The 27,517-nt window shown below is 43.4% G+C and overlaps 2 protein-coding genes across 3 annotated transcripts in view; one reads left to right on the top strand and one right to left on the bottom strand.

The window, feature by feature from the left end:
- Nucleotides 1-27,517, bottom strand: part of prpf4 (pre-mRNA splicing tri-snRNP complex factor PRPF4) — a 77,936-nt gene that overhangs the window by 27,748 nt on the left and 22,671 nt on the right. The window contains exons 1-6 of one of the 2 annotated variants that reach the window (XM_072240552.1): nucleotides 17,477-17,626; nucleotides 15,589-15,778; nucleotides 10,181-10,367; nucleotides 5,231-5,315; nucleotides 3,754-3,833; nucleotides 82-175 (exon numbers count right to left, since the gene is read on the bottom strand). In XM_072240552.1, the coding sequence (XP_072096653.1) occupies nucleotides 82-175; nucleotides 3,754-3,833; nucleotides 5,231-5,315; nucleotides 10,181-10,367; nucleotides 15,589-15,751 (609 nt within the window). In that variant the 5' untranslated portion in view covers nucleotides 15,752-15,778; nucleotides 17,477-17,626. Of the gene's footprint in view, nucleotides 1-81; nucleotides 176-3,753; nucleotides 3,834-5,230; nucleotides 5,316-10,180; nucleotides 10,368-15,588; nucleotides 15,779-17,476; nucleotides 17,627-27,517 lie in introns of those variants that run through there. The other variant, XM_072240553.1, reaches the window with a different exon arrangement.
- On the top strand, nucleotides 17,678-19,548 carry cdc26 (cell division cycle 26 homolog). The gene is made up of 2 exons (XM_072240062.1): nucleotides 17,678-17,836; nucleotides 19,201-19,548. The coding sequence occupies exons 1-2, from the start codon at nucleotides 17,756-17,758 to the stop codon at nucleotides 19,372-19,374; spliced, it is 255 nt and encodes an 84-aa protein (XP_072096163.1). The 5' UTR covers nucleotides 17,678-17,755; the 3' UTR covers nucleotides 19,375-19,548.

Below are 27,517 nucleotides of genomic sequence, written 5' to 3'. Positions count from 1 at the left end.
TGTCATGCAACAAAAGATTTATATAATGGCCACTCATTTCAGGGATAGGTAAGTTCCATATCCTCAAACAAATTAAAATACCCTTAAGCTCTTGTGAAGTTCTTGTTGTCGAGCAGTGCGGGAAGCTTCCGGAACCTCTTTGTTGGCTCTTGCCTCTTCCAATCGTTTCAAGGCCCTAAAAATTTTTTTTCAAAAATAGAGTATGTCAGGAACCCAGTTCATGTTGTTTTACACACTCATGAAGAATGACCGAATGGTAAACACACAGTATTTTATGCACAATATTCCAATAAGGTAGTTCAGCAAAAACAGAACATGCTGGGAATACTCAAGTTAGGTAATATTTAATATTTTGTTTTTGGGTCACTGTACGGAAGAAAATTAATTTACAGAGATGTAGAGGGATGGGGACAACAAAGGGGTGGAGGTCTTGAAAAAATTAATGTTGGTTTCATCCATCACACTCTCATCTCATCTTTGAACCTTTACACTGTTCCAAAAAAGCTCAGTATCAGACTGAAGAGTAGCATCTTCAGCTTAGACATGTTATGGCTTTTGAAACTCAACACTGAATGAAGAGACTCAGCCCAAAATGTTAATTTTCTATTCCTCTTCATAGATGCTGCCTTCCCTGCTGAGTTCCTACAGCATTTTGTGTTTCTCTGGGTTTCCAGCGTCTTCACAATCTTCGTGCGTTCACACTGAATTTAACCAATAGATAACCAGCCTTTCCAGCTTGCACTGGAACTGGCCAGTTTTGACATGTTGCTCATCTGAACAATTAAGTCAGCATTTTCTTGTTTCAGTTTTTCAAGTTTGTGCTCTGTACTTGCAGCTCCAGCACTGATATTTTTCTCCTTCACCTGCTCGCCCTCTACTTAAATCTCTTCCCGAAAGATCAGTTAACAGTAATAAGCCCTCACCATCTCTCCTAGTCAATCATCAATTTTCTTCGTTTCCAAACCTCTCTTTTCTTCACTTTACCCATCCCATCTGCAATTTAAAAACATCTTTCAAACTTCTGCTAGTTTTGTTGAGTAAGTCGCACTCTGACTCCCCACGTACCGCCTGACGTGTTATTTCCTATCTGCAACTGTTTGCTTGGTGAAGGTTGTATTATTGGTGTACAACATATAAGCATATATACAGTATATACTTATATATAATCTACCCTCAGCCTGACCCACTGAGTTTACCCAGCAGTTCTTTTTGTTCACTCAGTATCAAACTGGCCATTTCTGTCTCTCATCATATTGGCTCAGCTTTCCTTTATGTGTTTCTGACCTGATGCGTCTGCCCCATGGTCTCAATGTTACACAGTATTTCACTGTATGCATGACACAGCAACTCATCAAGACTCCTCTGACAGCACCTTCAGAACCCATCACCTCTACCAGCTGAAAGGACAAGGGCAGCCACAGCAGGGGGAACACCGCCAAGTGGAAGTTGGCAGCATTCCCAATAAGATGGTGCAAATGCAGTGCAGTGTTATGTATAAACAGACCCACTAAAATATCAGTGCTGTTTATTATATTGTAAATAAATGCCTCAAATAGATGGCTTTATTGGTGTGATTGTTGCATATACATCTTGCCATTTGGTATCATGCTAATAATGCCATTTCATGCATGCAGTATCGGCTTCATGCTGCATTAAACATTTTCATATGTTAAAAGGGATCTAACCACACACAGTAAATTATAAACCATTTAAAATCCATAAGCTGCAGAGGTTGGAAATCTGATATAAAGAGAAAGTGCCAGGTATACTCAGTAGGTCAGGCTTAATCTGACTTGAAAGAAAAAGAATTAACATTTAACTTCAATAAATTCATCCAGGATGTTGTCTGGTCCTATAACTTTTGCTGTTTCCTATTCTGTTGAAATTTCTTGCTACCACATCAAATTATTCTAATTGACTGAAGACCAGTGTCTGCAATGATGCGGATGTCTGGTGGGAGCCAAGGCGTACAATACACTTGTCACTCCTGGCTGAAAGTGATTAGAAACGTCAACCCTGCTCTTGTTACTTCTGCCCCCAATGTTGACGATGGAGACATTCCAACACCTTCCTTCTCCTGCTAGCAGTATATCATTGACGACTAGATGTGACAGGTCACAAGAGTTCTGATCTGATCTGTTGGCTGTGGGTTCCCTTCCAGTGTGCTGTTTACTACAGACAGTCGTCTGCCACAGCTTACCCACAAGATCATCTGCATTCCTCATTAAACCGGATGAGTCACTGGGCTGAGCAGCAGTGGTACAATGAGAATTATGATGGGCTGTGAAGGTACAGACGGATTGTGACAAGAATACACATAGATTAAGATGTTAGCTGGCCTGGGCTGGCACCAGTGGGATCAGCAGTTGGTCTGCCACCTGTCTTCAGGAGAGAGAGAGATAAGGAAAACAATGGAGCAGCATTTGGAGATGTTAATGAAGGGACGGGAGAGAGTAACGGAAGGAGAGCTGTCAAGATCGGCTCCCCCTTTGAACCCTGAACTGTTTGAAGTGATGGACAGGTGATACCCCAGCAGGGGGATAAAAAGGGACAGGTTCGCTGAGGTAGGAGACACACACGACACCCTGAGGTAACGAGACCCTGGAAGCGGTGCGTCTCCCACAAGTCGGTGGGAAGTTTTGGACGGCTGGTCGCGGGATCAAGCACAGGGTGGAAAGGCACGATCGGCGGGAACCTGGTGTGTGTCCACCCTTGCCTGGGTGCCAGGTTCACCACAGAGAAACGATCATATCTGGAAACGGATGGGGTCACGGTCGGTGACCTCAGATGACATCACAAAGGACTCGCCCGAAAGCTGACTGTGAAGGTCTGTGTGGAAGCCGTTTGAATATTCATTCGTTTTGCTCTCTCTCTCCTTCCCCCCACACTGTCCATCTCCCACGGCAGCGATTACTGCGAACTGAACTGAACTAAATTGAACTGAACTTTGCGTCACTTTGAAGCTGGTCATTTACCCCTAGACAACGATAGAGCTTGATTGATCCTGTTATCTTAATTCTGTGTACATGTGTGTTTATCATTGCTGAACTGTTGCATTTATTATCCTTTTGATTAGAGTACTGTGTTGCTTGTTTCTTTAATAAAACTTTCTTAGTTCTAGTAATCCAGACTCCAACTGAGTGATCCATTTCTGCTGGTTTGGCAACCCAGTTACAGGGTACGTAACAGGATGAACTACAGTCCTTCCCCTGTTGATGGCTTACAGTGAGTCATGAACATCCTGCCAGATTTGCTGCATTGTTAATGACAGTAGTACCACACATGATGGAGAGTTAACTCTCAACTTGAAAATGGGACTTTGCATTCACATGTTCTGTACCGAGGTCACCCTTACCAATGTTGTCAAGGACAAAAGCTTCAGCAACAGGCAGATCAGTGAGATGAACTTGGCTTATCCCAGAACGGCACCTATTAAATTATATGATTACGTTTACCCTTGCTGGTACTGGCTGCAATTTGAAAACATGGAAAGAACAACAATTCTTTCACCATCATCACTTTTACCTGTGCTGTTAGAAAACTATTATTCACTTACAAAACTAAAAGGACATTCTATCCACATCTATTTATTACTACCAATACGGAGAGGCAATTTAGGCTCAGGTTCAAAGATGGTTTGAAAGTGACCAAAAAGAGAGGTTTAACAACAGACTACTCAAATCTTCGCAGCAAAACACAAATTAGGAATCCTCTATATTCACATCCAGACAGCTTACTGTCATCAAGGCCTACCTTGGCAGGGAAAATCGTGCAATGTAGAGACGAGCAGTCTTCAAGGAACTGGGACCCTCGTGATACCAGGTCTGCTGGTGCTGCAGGTGAAGAATAGTAAAGCTAAATCAAATCAGTGTGAGGTGATGGTGCAAGGTTATTCACCCAATGTTAGCTCTTTGTGACAGATACAGTATTATACATGCATTGTTAGTTCATCACAACCATTTTCACACCAAAACCATGCTCGTGTTATTTGGAATGGCAATCTGGTGATTACCAACTCAAATAACAAGATCTATTTTCTTAAATATGCTACATTTTAAGAGCCACAATTCATGTGTTCCCTTTTTTCAAAAACTGAAAATGAGACAGATGCGCACTTTAATTTGTAATTTATATGTGCTTACTTTAGTTCACCAAAATATGATTGTGCGTGAGTTTCTGCCATTGGGTGGGTAGATGAATGATTTTAGAGTTGCCAAAGTTTTATAAAATAAATGAAAAAGATAAAGTAGATACAATACAGGATCTAACAGTTACCCATTCCGGAAATCTAACCATTAAACCCTGAAGTCAATGCTCCATATCAATCAACAAGGTATATAAAAGCTTTCCACTTTACTCCCCAAAAAGCTGACTGGGCACATACTTGTTTTTGCAGAGGGTAAACATTTACAACTCTACTAGACCAGGAAGAACATATTTCCTCTCCGCCGACCTTCAAAACCTATGGTGTTTCAGAGCCCGGGGCTTGACCTGGGATCCCCTGAATATCACAAACACACTCAGTAGCCACTTTATTATGTATACCTGTACACCAGCTTGTTAATGCAAATATCTAATCTGTCAATCATGTGGCAGAAACTCAATGCATAAAAGCATGCAGAGTCAAAAGGTTCAGTTGTTATCAGAATGAGGAAGAAATGTGATCAAAGTGCCTTTAACCCTGGAATGATTGTCGGTGCCTGACAGGGGTAGTTTGGGTATCTCCAAAACTGCTGATCTCCTGGGATTTTCTTGCGCAACAGTCTCTACTCTCTAGAGTTTACAGAAAGGTGCGTGAAAAACAAAAACCATCAGTGAGCAGCAGTTCTGTGGGTGAAAATGCCTTGCTAATGAGAGGTCAGAGGAGAATGGGCAAACTGGTTCAAAATGACAGCAACTCAAATAACCATGTGTTAAAACAACGGTGTGCAGAAGATCATCTCTGAATGCACCACACGTCAAATTTTGAAGTGGATGGGCTACAGCAGAAGACCATGAACATACTCAGTTACCACTTTATCAGGTACAGGAAGTACTTAATATAAGTGGCCGCTGAGTGTACTTGCGTCTCTGACAAGAGTAAAATCTAACGAGGGGCGTGTGCGCGTGCACGCCCCTGCCAACAATACGCTACAGGTATTTCTAGACACTAATGCACCTCCACTTTTAAACCACAAACATTTGCTGAATCCAGAATTGAATACACATCAAACTTGTGTACACATCACACCTCCTGTCGGCTTTTCTTTGCATCTTCTATCTTCTCTGTTTTCTTCAAGGCATCAGCTCCCACCACAGACAAGATGTTCCTCAACCTGAATAAAGAATACAAAAAGTTTAGCAACTTATCAGCAGACAGAAATTTCTCCAAGGAAATAAGGAGTTAATATTTTCCAGAAGAGCCAATAACACAATATTATCATCTCAGGATCAGGTTTCTTTATTGATGGTTAAAATCAGAAAATAACTGAAAAATTCTGAACACATCTCAACAACACAAATGGAAAACAAAGATACCATCCCAATCTGCCCAATGGGGCCTTACAAAAATAGAGATCCATTGTGATAAGGCAGCAGTTAATCCATTGAGCCAAATCCAAATTTAAAATCAGGTAATAATCTGGAATTTAGGCGGAAGGCGGGGGCTGCTGAGTCAGAGGTTCAGTAGTCTTTGTGATGATATCCATGGAAAACTGCCAGACTATGGTTAAAACCCATCCGATTCATTACTGGGAAGAAATCTGCCATCCTTACATCTGACTCCAGACTGACCCCACGTGGCTGACTCTGAAATAAAGTCATAAAATTATACAGCATAGAATGAGGCCTTCAGCCCAAGTCGTGCATGCTGACCATGAGCTAGTCCCATATGCCTGCATTTGCCCCATATACCTCTAAATCAGGAGTTCCCAACCTTTTTTACGCTGTGGACCCCTATCATTAACCCAGGGGTCCGTGGACACCATATTGGGAACCCTTGTTCTAAACCTTGGCCATCTATGTAGCTGTCTAAATGCCTTTTAAACATTGTTATTGCACCAACCTCTACCATTTCTTCGGGCAGCTCATTTCATATACCCATCACCCTCAGTTGCTCCCCAGATCACCTTCAAATTTTTCCTCTCAACTTAAACCTATACTTTTTAGTTTTAAACACCCCAGCTCAAGGAGAAAAGTCTGACTATTTACTCTATCTATGTCAATTTTGATTTTATGTACTCTGTGAGGTCTTCCCCTCAGTCTCTTATGCTTCCAGAACATTTTCAAAAAGCGATGCCTCAAAGACGCAGCATCCACCATGTGGCACAGTAGCCTGAAGACACACACACGTTTCAGGAACAGCTTCTTCCCCTCTGCCATCAGATTTCTGAATGGCCAATGAACACATCCTCAGTACTTTTCCCCCCTTTTTTTGAATTACCTGTTTATTTTTTATACATGCTTCTTACTTTAATTTATAGTTTTCATTACTATGTATTGTATTGTACTACTACCTCAAAACAACAAATTTCACAACATACACCGGCGATATTAAACCTGATTCTGGTTCAAAGAAGAAAAGCTCTAGCCGATCCTGTCTCTCCTTATAGCTCAGGACCCAAAACCCAGTAATGTGCTTGTGAATATTTTTTGCATCCCTCCCAGCTTTATGACATCTTTTAGAGAAACAGAAGAGTACAGCACAGAAATAGGCTATTTAGCCCATCTAGCCTATGACAAACCATTTAAACTGCATAGTCCCATCAACCTGCACCCAGGCCATAGCCCTCCATACCATTCTCATCCATGCACCTACCAAACACTTCTCTTAAATGTTGAAATTGAAATTGCATCCACAACTTGCGCTGCCATTTCAATCCCCACTCTCACGACCTTCTGAATGATGTTTCCCCTCATGTTCCCTTTAAACATTTCACCTTTCACCCTTAACCCATGACTTCTAGTCATAGTACCACCCAACCTCAGTGGAAAAAGCCTGCTTGCATTTACCCTATCTATACTCCTCATAATTTTGTATTCCTCTAATAAATTTTCCCTCAATTGTCCATGTTCCAAGGGATAAAGTCCTATCCTATTCAACGCTTCCTTAAAACTCAGGTCCTCCAGTCCTGAGTTGTAAATTTTCCCTGTACTCATTCAACCTTATTTACATTTTTCTGTAGGTAGGTGACCAAAACTGCACACAATATTCCAAATTCGGTCTCACCATCTTCTACAACCTCAACATTCCACTTCTGCACTTAATACCTTGATGTATGAGGCCCAATGTGCCAAAAGCTTTCTTTACAACCTTATCCACCTGTGCCGCCACTTTCAATGAATTATGGATCTGTATTCCCAGATCCCTTTGTTCTCCTGCACTCCTGTGCCCTGCCATTCACTGTGCAAGACCTACTTTGGTTGGTCCTACCAAAGTGCAACATCTCACACTTGTCTGCATTAAATTCTATCTGCCATTTTTCAGCCCATTTTTCCAGCTGGCCCAGATCCTGCTGCAAGCTGTCAGTCTTCCTCACTGTCCGCTGCACCCTCAAACTTGGTGTCATCCGCAAATTTGCTGATCCAGTTAACTACATAATCATCCAGATCATTGATATAGATGAGGAACAACGGACCCAGTACCAATTCCTGCAGCATTCCACTAGTCACAGGCCTCCAGTGAGAGAAGCAACCATCTACTACCACTCTCTGGGATCCACTCTAATTTGCCCCAAGGTAGCAAACACTTCATCCTTCCTCTGTATTCTGTACAAGGTCCATGACCTGACGGCTACTTTGTCTCACTTCTATGTCTGTCTCCTGAGTAAATACAGATGCAAAAGATGGACTTAAGATCTCCCCCATCTCTTTTGGCTCCACGCATAGATTACCATTCTGATCTTCCAGAGGGCTAATTTTGCCCTTTGCCATGGTTTTGCTGTGAACATACCTGCAGAATTCCCTAGGATTCTCCTACATCTTGTCTTCTAGAGCAAACTTCATGCCTTCTTTTAGCCCTCTTGCTTTCTTAAGTGTTTTCTTGCATTTCTTTTCTCCAGAAGTACCTCATTTGTTCCTACCTGCCTATAACTGTTATGCACTTTTTTTTTCATAACCAGGGCATTAATATCTCTTGAAAACCAAGGTTCCCTAAACCTGTTATCCTTGCCTTTTATTCTGACAGGCAAATATAAGTTTTGTACTTTCAAAATGTCACTTTTGAAGGCTGCCCATTTACCAAGTTCACCTATGTCAGAAAACAGCCTGCCGCAATCCACAGTTTCCAGTTTTTTTCCAGCAAATTTGGTCTTTCTCATTATTAGAATCTCAACCCGTGGACCAGACCAATCTTTTTCCATATTTACTTTGAAACTAATGGCATTACAATCACTAGATTCAAAGTGTACCCTACACTAACTTCTGTCACCTGCCGTCTCATTCTATAATAGGAGATCAAGTATCGCATACTCTCTCATTGGGATTTCTAGGTACTGATTAAAGAAACTTTCCTGAACACATTTGACAAACTCTATCCCATTTAGTCCTTTTACAGTATGGGAGTCCCAGACAATATGTGGGAAGTTTAAAATCACCTAACATAACAACCTGTATCTTTTTCACAACAGTCTGTGATCTCACCAGATTTGTTTCCCTAAATCCCACGGACTGTTGGGTGGTCTTTAATATAACCCCATTAACGTGGTCATACTTTTCTTATTCCTCAGTTCCATCCATAAAGGCTCACTAGACAAGTTCTGCGGTCTGTCCTGACTAAGCATTGCTATGACATTTTCTCTGACTAGTAACACCACCACTCCCCCTTAATCCCTCCCGCTCTGTCACCAAAACAGAACACTGGAGCATTGAGCTGCCAGTCCTGCCTCTTCTGCAACCGAGTCTCACTAATGGCTACAATATCATAATTCCAGGTGTTGATCCATGCCCTGAGCTCACCTGCCTTTTCTACGATACTTCTTACATTGAAATATACACAGCTCAGATCATTAGTCACAATTTTTTGATTCCTGTTGTCTGAGGTCTCCACAATTTCTCCACTATCTGGTTCCCGTCCCCCAGCAATTCTAGTTTAAAATAACAACATCCCCCCCCCTCCACAAACCCAGATGCAGCAACAGCAAACCTTTCTGCTAGGATATTAATCCTCCTCCATTTCAGGTGCAAACCATCCCTTCTGTACAGGCCCCACATTCCCTGGAAGAGAGCCCAATGATCCAAAAATCATACAGTCTCCCTTCTACACCAACTCCCTGGCTATGTGTTAAACTATATGATCTTCCTATTTCTGGCCTCACTAGCATGTGGCACGAGTAGCAATCCTGAGACCACCACAATGGAGGTCATGTCCTTTATCTTAGCACCTGACCCCCCCCCCCAACTCACTTTGCAGAACCTCGTCACTCTTCCTATCTATGTCATTGGTACAGGGATCTATGTCAAGGATGATGATGACCTCTGGCTTCTCACCCTCCTAACTTAAGAACGCTGAGGACTCGACTGAAGATGTCCAAGACCCTGTTACTCAGGAGGCAACATATCATCCGGGAATCTTGATCTCATCCACAGAACCTCCTTTCTGTTTCCCTAACTAACAAACCCCTATCACCACAGCTTGTCTCTTCTGAGTCACAGAGCAAGAGAGCTGACTGATGTGACTTTCCCCTGCTAGGTCATCCCCCCCCGCGTTATCCAAAGTGGTATACCTGCTGTTGAGGGGGATGGCCACAGGCAGATGTTCTATAGCTGGGTAACCAGAACTGCACAATTATCTCAGTGAGGTTTCACCAACATCTTGCACAATTGTAATATGACGCCCCAATCCCTGTACTCGGTATCCTGACCAATGAAGGCAAGCAAGCCAAACACCCTCTTCACAAAGCCGGTCTATCTGTGAAGTTAGACAACAAATCGTGCAGGTGTAGCAGCACTGCTAAGCTTTAACATGGGAAGAGTAAAGTGGGAATTTCCTGCCCAAAAGCAGGAGCGCCTTCACCTGAAGGACCACAACACTTCAACAATATGATTCATTGCCACCTTTCCAAGGACCATTAAGGACGAGCAGCAAGTACTGGCCTTACCATCAATGGCCAGATCCATAGCCCACAACACATCACTCCTGACAGACAAGCTCATCAGATCACTCCTCACTGTAAAATCCTATAAGAGCTATTTTAAACTTCACCTTTCTCGTCGTTCCGCTGGCCCTTCACCAAAAAGGGTGATTGGTTCCCCAAGCGCTCGTAGGCAGGCCTTCACTTCTGCATCATCTGTGGAAACATTAATCTGCCGGGCTCGCTTTCTGCGCTCAAACTCCGCCAGCACTTCGGCCTGCCTCTCGCTGATGTGATCTTCAACATCGTAGAATTCACCTGGGAAGAGACAAGCAGACTTTTACACTTCACTGAAACGTAATCTCTCCACTCTCCCCATAACACCCAGCTACTCCCCATTCTGTTAGTAGCAATCCTGCATCACCAAGTACAAGGTTATGGGCTAACATTTCAATCCAAAGACTGGAGCCCAAATCTAAATAGGCCTTTTGATGAGATAACAAACGAAGTTCTCAAGCAGAGTTAAAGATCATATGGCTCTCTATGAAAAAGAGGTGCTTAAATGCTTATATTGTTGACTGCAGGATCTTGTTATGCAGAAATAGGCCACAGTGTTTCCCACATTACAACTGGGACTGCACTTTACACTTTAACAAACTTTGCATCAAAACAAAGGCACGAAACCCTGACAAATACAAGAGTTATTTTTCCTCCTTACTTTGCATAATAGCTGCAAATATTATACAGGGTACAGCTTTAAGAAGACAGGAGTAAAGTTTTGAATGAGATCTTAGGGACAATTTTCCCAAACAGGGAGGTGAAAATCTGGAAGGAGCTGCAAGAGAAGGCATTCAGACACAACTACAATGTTCAAATGATGATTGGTGGATAGAAAAGGAAGAGGGCTACAGTTCCACTGTAAAATGTGATTAATGTAGACAGACAGATGGGGGCCAGCCAATAGGACACATTTCTGCACCATATGTCTCTATGGCCCTATATTTCTAAGGATAATGGATCAGACCAGAAAAGATGAATTTCTATTCATCAGCCTTGTCACAGTACCTACTTGCAACTCTACCCAAACATTCTGTGTTCTGTCTGCAAAAACTAAATAAATTAATTCAATGTTTTCCTTCACTTAGCCATTCTCTTCCAATTATGTGAGGCATTAAAATCTCTCCTCCATAATCCCAGCATGTCTAGGAATGGATATTAGACAGAACAGTACAGCACAGTAGAGTCTTCAGCCATGATGTCGCACCAACCTTTTAACATAATCCAAGATCGATCTAATCCTTCCCTCTTACATTGCCCTTCAAATTTCTTTCATCCACACCCAAGTCATGCTCTCTTCTTGCTACTGCCATCAGTGGAAGGTGTGGTGGCCTCAGGACTCATACCTCCAGGTTCAGGAACAGTTGCTGCCCCTCAGCCATCAGGCTCTTGAAAAAAGGGGACAGCTTAATTTCCATCACTGAAATGTTCCCAAAACCAATGAACCCACTCTCCAGGACTTGTCCTCTCACGTTCTCGTTATTTATTGCTATTTATTTGTATTTCCATTTCCACCGTTTGATTTCTTCTGCATACTGGTTGATCTTTCATTGACCCTGTTATAGTTACTATTCCATAGAGTTGTTGAATATGCCCACAAGAAAATGAATCTCAGAGTTATATACACTGACGTATCTGTAATTTGACAATAAAATTCACCTCGACCTTTGAAGAGTCACTTAAATGTTGCGAAAGTAACTGCCCCTACCTTGGCAGTGTGTTCCCTGTACCCACCATTCTATGTGTAAAAAAAACTTACCTCTAACATTCCCCCTATACTTTCCCTCTATACATGCCCTCTCGTATTAGCCATTTCCACCATAGGAAAAAGTCTCTGACTGTCGACTCTTTCTATGCCTCTTATCATCTCTATCAAGTCACCTCTGATCTTCTGCTCTAAAGAGTAAAGTCCTGAGTCACTCAACATTTCCTCATAAGACATGCTCTCTAATCTAGGCAGCATCTTGGTAAATTTCCTCTGCACCCTCCCTAAAACTTCCACATCCTTCCTATAATGAGGCGAGCAGAACTGTACATAATATTCCAAACGTGGTCTAGCCAGTTTTATAGAGCTGTGACATTACTTCGTGGCGTTTAAACTCAATCCTTTAACTAATGAATCAGGATTAGAATCTGAATTAGATTTAATATCACTGGCATATTTAGTGATATTTGTTAACTTACGGCAACAGTACAATGAAATACACGATAAATATAGCAAAAAAGTTATGTTAAGTGTGTGTGTGTGTATATATATATATATATATATATATATATATATATATATGTCTATTTAATAGTTAAGTTAAAATAAGCATTGTAAAAATAACAAATAAAAAAGTAGTGAGGTAGTGTTCATGGGTTCAATGTCCATTTAGGAATCGGATAGCAGAGGGGAAGAAGCTGTTCCTGAATGACAGACTGTGTGCCTTCAGCCTTCTGCACCTCCTTCTCGAAGGTAACAATGTGAAGAGGGCATGTCCTAGGTGGTGGGGATCCTTCATGATGGATACCGCGTTCCTAAGGCACCACTCCTTGAAGATGTCATGGATACCACTGAGGCTAGTACCCATGATGGAGCTGATTAATTTTACAAGTTTCTGCAAATTATTTTGATCTTGTGTAGTAGCCCCCACCCCTCTCCATACCAGATGGTAATGCAGTCAGTCCGATGGTCTCCACGGTACATTTGTAGAAGATTGACTGTTTTAGATGACAAACCAAATCTGCCCAATCTCCTCATGAAATATAGCCGTTGTCTTGCCTTCATTGATATGTTGCGTCCAGGTTAGGTCCTCAGAGGTCTTGACACCCAGGAACTTGAAAGTGTTCACTCTCTCCACTTCTGATCCCTCTATGAGGATTGGTTTGTGATTCCCCCATCTTATCCTTCCTGAAGTCCACAATCAGTTCTTTGGTTTTACTGATAATGAGGGCAAGGTTGTTGCTGCGACACCACTCCACTAACTCGCCATAATCACTATAACCACCCTATCAATTCACATGGCAACTTTGAGGGATCCATAGACGTGGATCTGAAAATACTTCTGTTCCTCCACACTGCTCAGAATCCTGCCATTAACCGTGTATTCTGCCTTCAAGTCCAACCTTCCAGAGTGTATTACTTCACACCTCTCTGGATTGAACTCCATCTGCTACCTCTCAGCCCAGCTCTGTGTCCTATCAATGTCCTGTTTTAATCTACCACAACATTCTCCACAATCCACACCACCACCAACCTTTGTGTCATCTGCAAACTTTCTGACCCACCCTTCCACTTCCTCATCAGTCATTTATAAAAATCATGAACAGCAAGGGTCCAAGAACAGATCCCTGCAAAACACGACTTGTCACCTATCTCCAGGCAGGATACTCTCCATCTGCAACCACCCTCTGCCTTCTGTGGGCAAGCCAATTCTGAACCCACACAGGCAAGTTTCCCTGGATTCCATGTTTTCTGATTTTCTGCCAAATATTTTACTAAAATTCATACACACCATGTTCACTGTTCTACCTTCATGAAGTTGTTTTGACACTTCCTCAAAGAACGCATTCAGGCTATGAGCCATGACCTGCCCTCAGAAAGCTAAACCGACCATTCCTAGTAGATTATCTCCAAGTGCTCATAAATCCTCTCTAATAGTTTGCCCACCACCGATGTGAGCCTTGATGATCTATAATTCCCAGGGTTAACCCTATTTCCTTTCTTGAACAAAGGAGTAACATTTGCCACCTTCCAGTCATCAGGTACTATTCCTGTAGCCAATGAGGTGCAAAGATCATCACCCAAGGGGCAGCAATCTATTCCCTCACTTCACGTGGTAACTTGGAGTATATATTGATTTACCTATTCTAATGTTTTGCAAGATTTCCAGCACATCCTCGTTCAGCCTGTGTTATGTAGATCTCACATTTGTCAAGGTCCCTCTCACTGGTGACCACTGTAGCACAGTATTCATTAAGGACCTGACATGTTTTCTTTTTGGACCTACCCTCACTCTAGTCATCCTCCTGTTCTTCATGATCATGTAGAATGACTTGGGGTTTTTCTTAATCCTACTTGCCAAGGCTTTTTTCATGTCCCCTTCTAGCTCCCCCCAATCCATTCCTAAGCTCCTTCCTGGATACCTTGTGACTCTTTCCAGCCCTGTCTGATCCTTGCTTTCAAAACCTTCTCTTGCCAATCATGGTTCCTTTACCCTGTCTGAAAGGGACAAACTTGTCCAGATCCCAATGCAAGAGCTCCCTAAACAACCTCCACATTTCCTTTATGCATTTCCCTGGGTACATCTGTGCCCAATTTATGCTCTCAAGCTCCTGCAATAGCACCATAATTTTCTCTCCCCCAATTAAATACTTTTCCATACCTTTTGCTCCAATTCCAGTCCAAGGCTATGGTAAGGCCCAGGGAGTTGTGGTTACTGTCTCCAAAATGCTCACCCACTGAGGGATCTGTCACCTGACCAGGTTCAATGCCCAGTACCAGATCTAGTATGGTCTCTCCTCCCATCAGCCTGTCTACATAGTGTCAGGCATCTTTTCTGGACACACCTAACAAATTCTGCCCCATCTAAAGCTTTTGCACTGTGGACGTCTCCATCAATATTAGGGAAGTTGAAGCCACCCCATGACAACAACCCTACTAGTTTTGCACCTTTCCAAACTCTGCCTCCTGATCTACTCCATGGTGTTTCTGATGCTATTGGGGAAATTTCTACAATGCTTTTAAAAGTGATTGCTCCCTTCCTGTTTCTGATGTCTGCCCACACTGACTCAGAAAACTATCTGTCCACAATGCCTTCTCTTTCCATACCCGATTAGCAAAGGCACTCCCCCACCTCTTTTACCTCCCTCCCTGTCCCTTTCGAAATATGTAAACCTTGCAACAACCAGCAGCCATTCCTACCCTTGTGATGGCCAAGTCTCTGTCATGGCCTCAAAGTTGTAGCTTCAAGTACTAATCCTTGCTCTAAGTTCATCACCCTTGCATTAAAATAGACACATCCAATTGGCTGCAATCACGCTCTATTCACTACCCAATCCTTTCTCACAGACTCGCTACACGAGGAAAATTTTCTTTCCTGAAGCGCGCAAAAGCATCTAAAGCCAAGTGAAGGGTACATCTCAATTAATGAACACAAATCATAAACACGAGAAAGTCTGCAGATGCAGAAGCAACATACGCAAACTGTTGGAGGAACTCAGCAGGTCAGGCAGCGTCTATGGAAATGAATAAACAGCTGACGTTTTGGGCCGAGACCCTTCTTCAGGACTGAGAAGGAAGGGGAGGACAACAGAATAAAAAGGTAGGGGCAGGGGAAGGAGGTCAGCTTGAAGGTAGGTGGGAAAGGTCAAGGAAAAGAAGGAATCTGAGTGGACCATAGGAGAAAAGGAAGCAGGAGGGCACCCAGGGACATAAATGTTTAAGTAACCACATTCTTTAACTAGAATGGATGCAATAAACTCAACTACTGCCACTTACCACCAGATATGTTAATGTGCCCGGCTTCTACACCAACTTTCACAGCCTCTTTCCCCAGATATCCTCCTTCTCCTTTGCTAATCCTTTCTCTCTCCTTCTCTTCAAGGCTTCCATAGTAAATCCGGGTCTTCTTCGGCAGTGGAGCATCTTCATCATCAGACATTTTTCACCGATTATGAGTGGGGAAACCCTGCAAATGTAATTAAATATTTTGATCAATGCTGAAAAATGGAAGAGACAAACCAGCTGGTTTTACAGCATGGTTAGTTTTCTGATGCAAATCTTAACAATGAAACACTTGCTCAATTTTCTTCACTCAACATTACGTCTAATTCAGAATACATACAGCAAGAGCAAGTTGTGGAGTATTTTTCTGTTGAAATGGGTCTTACATATACAGATGTCCTGAATGACAACAGGTTAGACACAGGGATCTAGTTCCTTAGACATGGTAGCGTGATGGTTTTACAGCTTTGGACGTTGGGAGTTTGGACTTCAATTCCTGCACCACCTGTAAGGAGTTAATATGCTTTCCCCATGACTGTGTGGGCTCCCTTTGGGTGTTCTGGTTCCTTCCCACAGTTCAAAGAGAGACAGGTTAGTAGGTTAATTAGTCATTGTAAATTGTGCTGTGATTAGGCTAGGATTGTTGAACAGTTAAAAATTGGGTCGAAAAGACAACAAAATATAATAAATGAAAATAACGTGCCCAACTCTAGCCAGAGCAGATAAGGGATGTGCTGTCACCATTATCCAGAACAAGAGGATGCAAAGGTAACATCAGAATAAATTCCAGACTGTAATCAGTAATCTCCCTGCTCATAGAAAGAGTAACTGAAATCTGGAACAGTCCGCTCTAAAAGGCCATTGAGAAAGTGTCAATGATATTTTTAGTACATAAGAGTAAAGGAAATAGGCCTGAAATACAGGTTACCATGAGGAACTTGCTGAAAATTTATACATTTCAACTGAAGGTAATTTTTCTTATTCCTTCTTCAAGTGAAAGATGACCACTTTTGCAATTTAGCACAGGTGAACGAAATAATCCTCATAACACAAAGAATTTGAGAACATAGATTGAAAAGAAGAGAATATTTATCTTTCATGCTGAAAGAGATTTATGGGTCTTTTTACACTGATTATAGAAAATTAAAGTGCAGGTATGAGCAATCAGGAAGATAACTCTTTATTTCAAGGGTGTTTTTCCATTTAATCATTCGGGGAATGCAATACAGTGAAAAGATACCAGGATGACAACTGAGATCAAGACTGACTGTGTAAAATGGGCCTATACTCTCTAGAATTCACATCAACTTTATCTCACTGAAATGTACACTTCGCCCAGTAAATGTACACCTTACTGAGCGAAGTAGTTGCGGGGAGGCTGTTCTTCAGCAGGAAAGAAAAAAAAAGAAACAGAAAGTTAAAAAAACACACAGAATGCTTAAGATTTTTAACCGTCAGAAGCTTGTGTATGAGGAATCCTCTACAGAGATTTCTGATTAGATATTCAGTCACTGAGTATAATGAAGGCTACTATTTACAAGATTTTTTGTGTGCTAATGCAATCAGGGACGAGAGAATACGAAAGGACATGGAACTGACGTGGAAGATCATAATGGATGGTGCGGCAGCTAAATCCTAATTCTACTTCTCATGCCGCTGTTATGCAGCGAGAGGCTCGATATTCAGTATATTCCCCGTCAAGCTTTGCCCCTCTCATCAATAATAAGACGAGGTCTACGCCAACACACGGCGATTCCTTGTCAGTTTGTATACCATTCACTGGCACTATCCGCCGGCGAAACCGGGCCTTCTCACCGGACACCGAAGCGGAAAGGGGGGAAGGGGTTATCTCCCACACCACTGCACCCTCAGCTCTACCCACCGCAGGCATCAGGCGAGGAACCGAATGACAGAGGAAGAGTCCCCGCTTCCACACACCGCAGCCCACGAGGGACACAACACGGCAGCCAGAGGGTTCCACGGTTTCCCTGCGCGCCTCGCCGGCAACAACTCCGTCCGGGTCACAGGTCACGGCGCGGCACAAAGACTGATGGGATTTAGAGTTCCTTGCTCAATCGCGTATCCCGATGCGCAACGCGGCTCGCAGGCGCGCCACCGGCTCCCTTTCATCTGGCGGAGGCAGCTGGTAACCCGTGGTGCGATGTTGCGGCGGAAACCGACCCGGCTCGAACTGAAGCTGGACGACATCGAAGAGTTTGAAAGCATGAAGAAGGAGCTGGAAGTAAGCTGGTGGCAAGTTAGGGAGTATGGGGAACTTCATTCCGACGTTCCCGGCCACGGCCCCAGGTCCTGGGCCTGGATCATGGGGCATCAGTATGTGCTGGATAGTTGGGTGGAATGGGCTCGGAGCCACTCTCCAGAACTGTGTCCACCGCCCCACGGTACAACTACATTCCCGGGGGGGGGGGGGAGAAGGAAGACTTTTCCCTCTGCCACCCTTCCAGCGGCTGAGTTCCTAACCCCCTGGCCTCTGGATTAATTTTTTTCTCATCTACCCATTAGTGCTATCAACTACTTAAAATCAACTTTATATTGTCTAGAATGTATGTTTAATGTAGGGCATTTTTGTGAATGTTGCTCATCTGATGCAAGTGAGTCGCACCTTGTGGATGTAACCCGTGGCTCTCGGGCTTGGGACGTCCCCTCTCATGCATATGACCAATGAACGAGATTTTTTTGAAATCCACGACCACCCCTCCCCGGTAGTTTTTTTTAAACTACGCTTTCGAGGGAGATGGGTCTCTACTTTTCTCGTCCTCATTGTCTCCCCACAGCTTCACATCTTCAGTTTTAAAGGCCTTTCCCATGTACATATAATGTTTTCAGTCCTGGTAACGACCTTGTAAAACTCTGGAACGGAAAAGATCGTCTCTTTTCAGGGATGTGATCATCAAGCTATGATCTACCTAGCTGTCCATCCTTAAATATTCTCAGAGCTCATTGCTGTATATAAATCACTTTCTTTATTAGTTATCCTTTTAAAAATCATATTGTCAGTGTCTTGCTACCTTTAAGGATTTAAAATATAGTGTCAGTACCAAACAGAAACTGCAACTGAATCATTTCAGCTTCAAGGACTGTCAGAGTCACTGAGTGGTGGGAAGGCTAAAGGTAGAAATCTACAGCACATTACAGACCGTTTGGCCCACAATGTTGTGCTGACCATCTAGAAACTGCCTAGAATTTCCCTACCCCATAGCCCTCTATTTTTCTAAGCTCCATGTACCTATCTTTAAAAGACCCATTGTGTCCACCTCTACCACCTTCGCTGACAGTGCATTCCCCGCACCCACCACTCTCTGAAAACTTGCCTCTGGCATCCCCCTTGTACCTATTTCCAAGCACTTTAAAACCATGCCCCCTCGGGTTAGAAATAAAAGAGAAAGATATTGCGTCGGCCACATTTAAATACAAAAGTGGTGTGAGGCGCGCACTTAGTGAGCCAGTGAGGTAAGAGTCCCTTTAGGAATATTCAAATGGGATCTGGTAGGGGAAGAGCTGTGGGATGTGGCAGAAATATGAAGGGTAATCTGTTGAATGCGGGGGTGGGTGAGGTTCTCAATGTGACGGTTTGTTTCTCTACAGAATCAGAAAAAGCAACAGCGAGAGGAAGGAGAAATGGTGAGTTCCAGTGATGTTGACAGTGCAAATGGAGCAAGAGATGAGGCTAAAGTGCGAGAGAAGATAAACGAGCGAATTGGATATCGGCCAAATTCTCACGTCAACAAACCCTTCTCTTTGTTTGGGAATCTCCACTGACAGATGCCCTATTGTCGGGGTACAAGTTCAGAATCTGTACCCGATTTGTTTGGGATTGTGAACTCAAGGACGTGCAAATGCCTGTGTCAGAGTAAACTTGGTGCACGACTGGGCTTTCAGTGAGGGTGGCATTGATTGTGATTAAAATGGAGTGAAACTCACTGAGCTCAGTAACTACCTGTAAATATATTGATTTGGATCTGACTTTCACTTGCTGCGGCTCCTGTGAATTCCCTCTGATTGCTCATTCATATTGGATTTTACATTCCAACGGGATTATTTCAAGATACCTCACCCAATCTTCACCTCTGATTAAGGTTCAGAAGTGGTAATGGCATGGGTTTTCCAATTGGGTTATATTAGTATTGTTAATTTCTAAATTAGTCATAAGAAATTCCATGGTTAATTTAGTTCCCTTCATTGAACCTGATTGCTATTTGATTAGAAATAGCCTATGTTGGGTGGTGATGGGGACAAGCTCCCACTGCCTATTAAATGCTCCCAATGACATGTGTCTCAAATGGCCTCTGAGAACCAAGTCCAGTTCCCGACCTTCACATGTGGCTTAGCTACTTAGCCTGGTGGAACACTTTCTGCTGACAGGAGAAGGGGCAAAGGTGGATTACTCTGCCTTAAAACCAGTTGCTTCAGTCAGATGGGGCTCCTCAGCTAGGAGAAGGAAAACTGATCTCAGACCTCTGCTGGCTATACCCACTCATGGGGGAGGCCTCAGGAGTAAACCCTGAGGGGAAAAATTGGGAGCTGGAGTCCCTGAGGCAGTCTGACATTGAGTCAATGCTGACTGGCAACTCCTGCGACCGACACTGCTGGTACTGAACTGCTGTTCCTTTGGGTTCATCAGATGCGTGGAGAGGGGGAGCTTGCCACATGGGCAACAGCTTGCTCTCCATACCGCACAGCCCAGGCTTGCGTATCTAGGCGGCTATGACAAAATATCCAAAGTCAACTCTGACCAGCGGAGGCCCTCACCTCAGCAATGGCATGTTCAGGGGAACAATCACACCAATGAACCAGTGGTTGAAAAGGTTAAAGTTTTATAATTGACCAGCAACAAAATTTTTCATTAAGTGAATTGTTGTTTGTTGTTTCCTGTCCATTCATTTAAATGTGCAAATGATTGACACTCCATTTGTGAGAACAAGTGGCAGCCATGAGGACAGTCAATGACAGCCAAGAGGCCCATCAATCATTTTGATGTCTGGGATTGATTTTACAGAAAGTTTGTTGAAAACAACTTTTTTTTCAAATTCTCCCAATTTTATACAGAGAAATTGCTGCAAGTTTACAAATCAAAAAAACTGAAGTGCTGAAAATCAAATACCGAGAACACTGCAGGTCACGCGGCATTTCTGGGGAAGAAGGCCAATGCTTTGTCACGGATATGTTTAAGAACATTATGTTCTGTATAATACTAAAATGCTACTGTGCATTGGGACTGGCAAGGGCAACAAAAATGGTAGAAGTCTGAATAAATATGCTCCAATGAGACATATCACATCTTTGTTCACAACTGCTCATCCTAATTTAACAAAAGATGTGGGCATGACAAAATGGCATCCTAAATTGTATCCTGGTAATTATGTCAGTTACCAGGCTGGTAATCCAAAAACCAGAACAAACTATCCAGAAGCTGATATCAAATCCAACCATTGCATACATTTGATTTAAATTCAGATAATAATCTGGAAATTGGAGGGAGAAAGCCCCCAACTAGCCTTGTTATTAATGCCTATGAAATGTACTGGATTGCCATAAAAATTCAGCGACTCAGATACAGCTTCTTCCCCTTTGCCATCCGATTTCTAAATGGACATTGAACTCCTGAACAATACCTCATTACTTTTAAATTCTGTTATTTTGGACTACTTATTTTAACTATTTAATAGACAAAAAGACAAATGTAACTCAAGCAACACACATCAAAGTTGCTGGTGAACGCAGCAGGCCAGGCAGCATCTCTGGGAAGAGGTACAGTCGATGTTTCGGGCCGAGACCCTTCGTCAGGACTAACTGAAGGAAGAGCTAGTAAGAGATTTGAAAGTGGGAGGGGGAGGGGAGATCCAAAATGATAGGAGTTGACAGGAGGAGGTATGGAGCCAAGAGCTAGCTGGATAGGTGATTGGCAAAAGGGATATGAGAGGATCATGGGATTGGAGGCCCAGGGAGAAGGAAAAGGTGGGGGAGGAGGGGAGGAGACCAGAGGATGGGCAAGGGGTATAGTCAGAGGGATGAAAATGAGAGAGAGAAAGAATGTGTGTATATAAATAAATAACGGATGGGGTACGAGGGGGAGGTGGGGCATTAGCGGAAGTTAGAGAAGTCAATGTTCATGCCATCAGGTTGGAGGCTACCCAGGTGGAATATAAGGTGTTTCTCCAACCTGAGTGTGGCTTCATCTTTACAGTAGAGGAGGCCGTGGATGGACATATCAGAATGGGAATGGGACATGGAATTAAAATGTGTGGCCACTGGGAGATCCTGCTTTCTCTGGCAGACAGAGCGTAGGTGTTCAGCAATACGATCTCCCAGTATGTGTCGGGTCTCGCCAATATATAAAAGGCCATATCGGGAGCACCGGACGCAGTATATCACCCCAGCCGACAACCAGGTGAAGTGTCGCCTCACCTGGAAGGACCGTCTGGGGCCCTGAATGGTGGTAAGGGAGGAAGAGTAAGGGCATGTGTAGCACTTGTTCCGCTTACACGGATAAGTGCCAGGAGGGAGATCAGTGGGGGGGGGGGGGGACGGGGGACGAATGGATAAGGGAGTCGCGTAGGGAGCGATCCCTGCGGAAAGCGTGGGGGGGGGGGGGAGGGAAAGATGTGCTGAGTGGTGGGATTCCGTTGGAGGTGGCGGAGAATAATATGTTGGACCCGGAGGCTGGTGGGATGGTAGGAGAGGACCAGGGGAACCCTATTCCTAGTGGGGTGACGGGAGGATGGAGTGAGAGCAGAGTTGATGGCGGAGGAAGGGAAGCCCCTTTCTTTAAAAAAGGAGGACATCTCCCTCGTCCTGGAATGAAAAGCCTCATCCTGAGAGCAGATGCGGCGGAGACGGAGGAATTGCGAGAAGGGGATGGCATTTTTGCAAGAGACAAGGTGAGAAGAGGAATAGTCTAGATAGCTGTGAGAGTCAGTAGGCTTATAGTAGACATCAGTAGATAAGCTGTCTCCAGGGATAGAGACAGAAAGCTCTAGAAAGGGGAGGAAGGTGTCGGAAATGGACTAGGTAAACTTGAGGGCAGGGTGAAAGTTGGAAGCAAAGTTAACGAAGTCAAGGAGCCTAGCATGCGTGCGGGAAGCAGCGCCAATGCAGCGAAGGAAAAGTGGGGGACAGATACCAGAATAGGGTTGGAACATAGATTGTCCCACAAAGCCAACAAAAAGACAGGCATAGCTAGGACCCATACGGGTGCCCATAGCTACACCTTTAGTTTGGAGGAAGTGGGAGGAGCCAAAGGAGAAATTATTAAGAGTGAGGACTAATTCCGCTAGACGGAGCAGAGTGGGGGTAGAGGGGAACTGATTAGGTCTGGGTTTTTCTCTGTATATTTATGTATTTCATTATACTGCTGCCATAAAGCTAACAAATTTCATGACATGCTGGTAATACTCTGAATCTGAAAAATTATTGTTATCCTTCAGGAGAGGAAATCTGCTGTTTTACCTCATATGACATCAGGTACAACAGATTCACACCATGTATCTGTCTCTGAAATGCCCTCTTGCGACACGGTTGAATCATTGCCGCTGCATAAAATTAGGAACACTGTCACCTGCAGGTTTGTATCTGAGCTGCACACTGGCCTGACTTGGAAACAGCGACTTTCACTGGGGTCAACACCTGAAAACTTCCTCCCCATCAGTACTACGGAAGAACCTTCAGAAAGTGCCGTAGTTCAAGAAATTGGCTCGCTGGCATTTCTGGAAGATATTTGGGATGGGCAATAAATCTCAGCTTTGGTAGCAAAGCCCTGATTTAAAAAGTTTGCCAAACCAATTAGTGATAGATTTGGAGTGGCGTGTAGGCTAGACCAAACAGCAGTGAACCACATTTCAAAATCACCAATACTAGTAACTTAATTATTTTAATCCTCCTACAGGCCAAAGACGCACTGGTTAGTAGGGTAATTGGTCATTGTAAATTGCCCCTTGGATTGGGCTAGGGTTAAAAAGGTGGGTTGCTGGGTAGTGTGGGTCGAAGGGCCTACTCGCATCTGTTTTTGTGTTATTGGCAAATTTGGATATCTTACACAAACAAAATGCTGGAATCAGGCGGCATCTATGGACTGCCCCAGCAACGGGTTAACCCTAACCTAATCATAGGACAATTTACAATGACTAGTTAACCTATCCGGTACGGCTTTGGCCTGTGGGAGGGACACCAGAAAAAACCCGGACATTCCGTGGGGAGGACGTGCAGAACGGCACCAGAATTGAACCCTGTACTCTGGAGTGCCCCGAGCTGTGATAGTGTTCAGCTAACCACTACATTACCATGGCACCCTGTGTGGAACAAAAACCTGGCAGGTGCAGCGCGTAGATAGAAAGTCAAAGGGCATGTCTGTCATTTTAGAAATGTTACAATTGTACATGGTGTTTTGACTGCATCTGGGGTATTGTGTGCTTTAAGCCAGAGAGGAAGTACAAGCTCTAGAAGCCATACAGTAAAGATTTACAAGGCTAATTCCTGGGATAAATAAGGAGAGTTAAAACAGTCGAGCTTAGGGATTTCACCTTGCGGAGGGTGAGGTAACTGAATTCTCTACTGCATAAGTTTATGGAGGCTGGAGCACAGCAGGTAGTAATTTTTTGGAATTGAGGGCGTTGGAGATCTGGATCAAGAGTCACATCAATCATAATTAGAATCAGGTTTAATATCTCCGGTCCAAATGAAATTTGTTAACATAATATAGAAAAAAAAAGTAAATCAATTACATTAAGTATATATGTGTATTAAATAGTTAAATTAAAAATAGTACAAAAACAATTTTAAAAGTGAGTTGGCGCTCATAGGTTCAATGCCCATTTAGGAATCAATGGCAGAGGGGAAGAAGCTGTTCCTGAATTGCTGAGTGTGTGCCTTCAGGCTTCTGTACCTCCTTCCTGATAGTAACAGTGAGAAGAGAGTATGTCCTGGGTGGATGGGGGTCCTTAATAATGGGCGCTCCCTTTCTGAGGCACTGCTCCTTGAAGATGTCTTGGATACAATGGGCGCTAGTACCAAGATGGAGCTGACTAATTTTATGACTTTCTGCAGCTTCTTTCGGTCCTGTGCAGTAGCCCCCCCCCCATACCAGACAGTGATGCAGCCTGTCAGAATGCTCTCCATGGTACATCTCAGAAGTTGAGAGTTGTAGGTTCAAATCAAATCTGCTCAAACTCCTACTGAAATATAGCTACCGTCTTCCCCTCTTTATAGCTGCATCGATATTGAATAGTAGGTCAGTTTCTGCTGCCATCATGCACAACTTTGCCATCCCAACACTAGCCCATGGGCTCCATCCTTTGAATTTCACAGAAAAGGAGACAAATTTCTCCAATGAAAAAACTAATTTTTAAGCACGGTCCTCCCAACTTCAAAAGATCTATCCAATGTTCATCACAAAATTTAGTCCAAAATGTCTCCAGTATCTTGTGGTACATTGCAAGTTTGTTCTATTTCCAAACAAAAATACAAATCCTTTTTTCAGACTCTAAAAAGACTACAAATGCTGGAATCTGTGGGGGGAGGGGGAAGAAGAGAAACCGTTGGAGGAACTCAATGGGTCAAGCAGCATTTGAAGAAGCAAAGATACAGTCAGTATTTCAGGTTGAGATTGGACATCAGGACAGAGCCTAGATCAGGGGCTTCCAACGTGGGGTACATGGACCCCCCCCCTTAGTCAATGGTAAAGGTTCATGGCATAAAAAAAGAACCCCTGGTCCAGAAAGAAGATGGTCCAAATATTACCTAAAGAGGTGAAGGGGAGGGATGAGTTCAGAGCTGGCAGGTGATAGGTTGAACCAGGTAAGGGATATGATGGACAGATAGAACCAGGTGGAGAGAGAGAAGGGCAGAGTCAGGAGTGTCTGGTGGGTGATAGGTAGTGACAAATGAGGAGAAGGACAGAAAAGGCAAGATGGTGCCAGCTGAAGAGGAGGGTAGACACAGGCCGTGGAAACTCATGTGAAAACAATAGCTGTAGGTGCTGAATCTGGTAAGGTAAACGAAGTGGAACTAGGTATGAGAGGGATGCTGGTCAGATGGAACCAGTTGGGGGAGAAGATGGGAGTACAAAGTATTGTGTGCGGATGACAAGTAAATGGAATGGGGGGGGTTGGGGAGAAACAAAAGGAAAGTGAAAGGATCACAGGGAGCATGGGATATCTGAAATTGGAAGAGTAAGTGTTACCATTTGGTTCTAGACTGTCCAGGTGAAATATGAGGTGTACTTCAAATTTGCTTTTATCCTCGACAGTGGAGAATGACAGGTTGATGTGGCATATACTGATAGGTCAGGGTAGACATTACAGACGGGGTGTAGATATTCCCCAAAACAGTCAACATCAAGAGCACTGAACGCAGTGGTGGAGCTTAGAGGACGGGCAGGTTTTGTTAGACTCATCCCCGTTTCACCATTATCTGGATGCAGGAAGAACAAGCTATTAATAGAAAGGGTTAACTTCTCTGTGCTACATGGCTACATACAAAAGCTACATGGGTGAAGTATGATTTTATAATAAATGAAACTTAATTGTTTTGACACTGCTTTGAGAGTTTAAAACTCAAAATCTGTCTGCTGATCTAAATCCAATAGAAAATTGTAAACCTCAACTAACATCTCTAAATAATTAAATGTGTGGTTCCTTCTAACTACAAAACCTTGTGTGGGAGAAGTCAATCTATAAAACTAGCTTTCAGACCTGTATTCTCAAAAGTTTGTCGATTGAAGCATAATTTTAGGTTCAGAACCCATAATTAAACATCAAAGGCATAACAAGTATAAAGATAAATGTACATGTTCAGAATTGAACCCTGCCAGAGACCAGGGCATACAGGGCGTCCAGCTCTCAGCATGACTGTCCCCTCCCAGCTTCTCACTTCATCCCCACACACCTACCTTCCTCCTCACCTGGTTTCACCTATCACCAGCCTACATCATCTGCAGAATTTCTTGTGTTTGTGTGTCCGTTAAATAGGTTTTGTTTCATCCCTGATATCTTACTATAATAGTTCCTGCTTTCTTTTCTATTACTTTTATGCCACCTTTCATTCTGGCCTACAGGATCACAGATCAGACCACCCTCACCCTCTTCCTTCATTCAGTCTACTAAAGTTTGGTGCTTTTCACTCTTAGCATCTATAATTTAGAGTTGAGACATGCAAGCCAGTCCTCCTCCTCTGACAGGATAAATAAAAACAGCAATAATGCACATCCCTTATTTGCTACAGTTGATGGTAAATAAGGTGGTGTGATAGACTCAGAATTGTACTTAAAATGCCACATGAAGACAATAACCAAGTTAACCTACTACCATCTTAAAAGTATAGCGAGGGTTAAAGACCTTATGTCTCAGCAAGATCTAGACAAACTCATCCATGCATTTATTTTCAGTAGGCTTTTCACAGCTTTCTGTAAAAAAAAATCCCTCGGATAGCTGTAGCTCATTCAGAACGTTACTGCTAGAGTCCTCTCTAAGACCAAGTAGAACATATCACTATACTAGCTTCCTGTCCATGAGAGGAACAACTTTAAAATATTACCACTGGTTTATAAAGCACTGAGTGGTCGAGGGCCGAAATGCATCTCCGATCTCTTGTTGCATTATGAACCTTCCCAAGCTCTCAGGTCATCTGGGGTGGGTATTGCTTATCGTTCCCAGGGTCAGAACTAAACATAGTGAAACAGCCCAAACAAGACAAAATCTGCAGGAGCTGGAAATCCAAGCAACACGTACAAAATGTTGGAAGAACCCAGCTGGTCAGGCAGCATCTATGGAAAAGAGCACAGTCGACGTTTTGGGGCAAGACCCTTCAGCAGGGCTGTGGAAAAAGAGATTAGGAGTCAGAGTTAGGAGGTGTGTGGTGTGGGGGGGGAGAGAAACACAAGGTGATAGGTGTAACTGGGGGGGAGGGTGAA

This window comes from Mobula birostris, chromosome 22 (genome assembly GCF_030028105.1).
Source record: "Mobula birostris isolate sMobBir1 chromosome 22, sMobBir1.hap1, whole genome shotgun sequence".
In the NCBI taxonomy this organism is placed as follows: Eukaryota; Metazoa; Chordata; class Chondrichthyes; order Myliobatiformes; family Myliobatidae; genus Mobula; species Mobula birostris.
The sequence above is the reverse complement of the archived record's forward strand: the minus strand, read 5'-3'. Positions and strand labels throughout refer to the sequence as shown.

What these genes read in the sequence shown, in the direction of transcription:
- cdc26 (XM_072240062.1), top strand. Translation starts at nt 17,756, where the DNA reads ATGTTGCGGCGGAAACCGACCCGGCTCGAACTGAAGCTGGACGACATC. An exon ending in GCATGAAGAAGGAGCTGGAA is followed by an intron (nt 17,837 to 19,200) that starts GTAAGCTGGTGG and finishes GTTTCTCTACAG; the next exon opens with AATCAGAAAAAGCAACAGCG.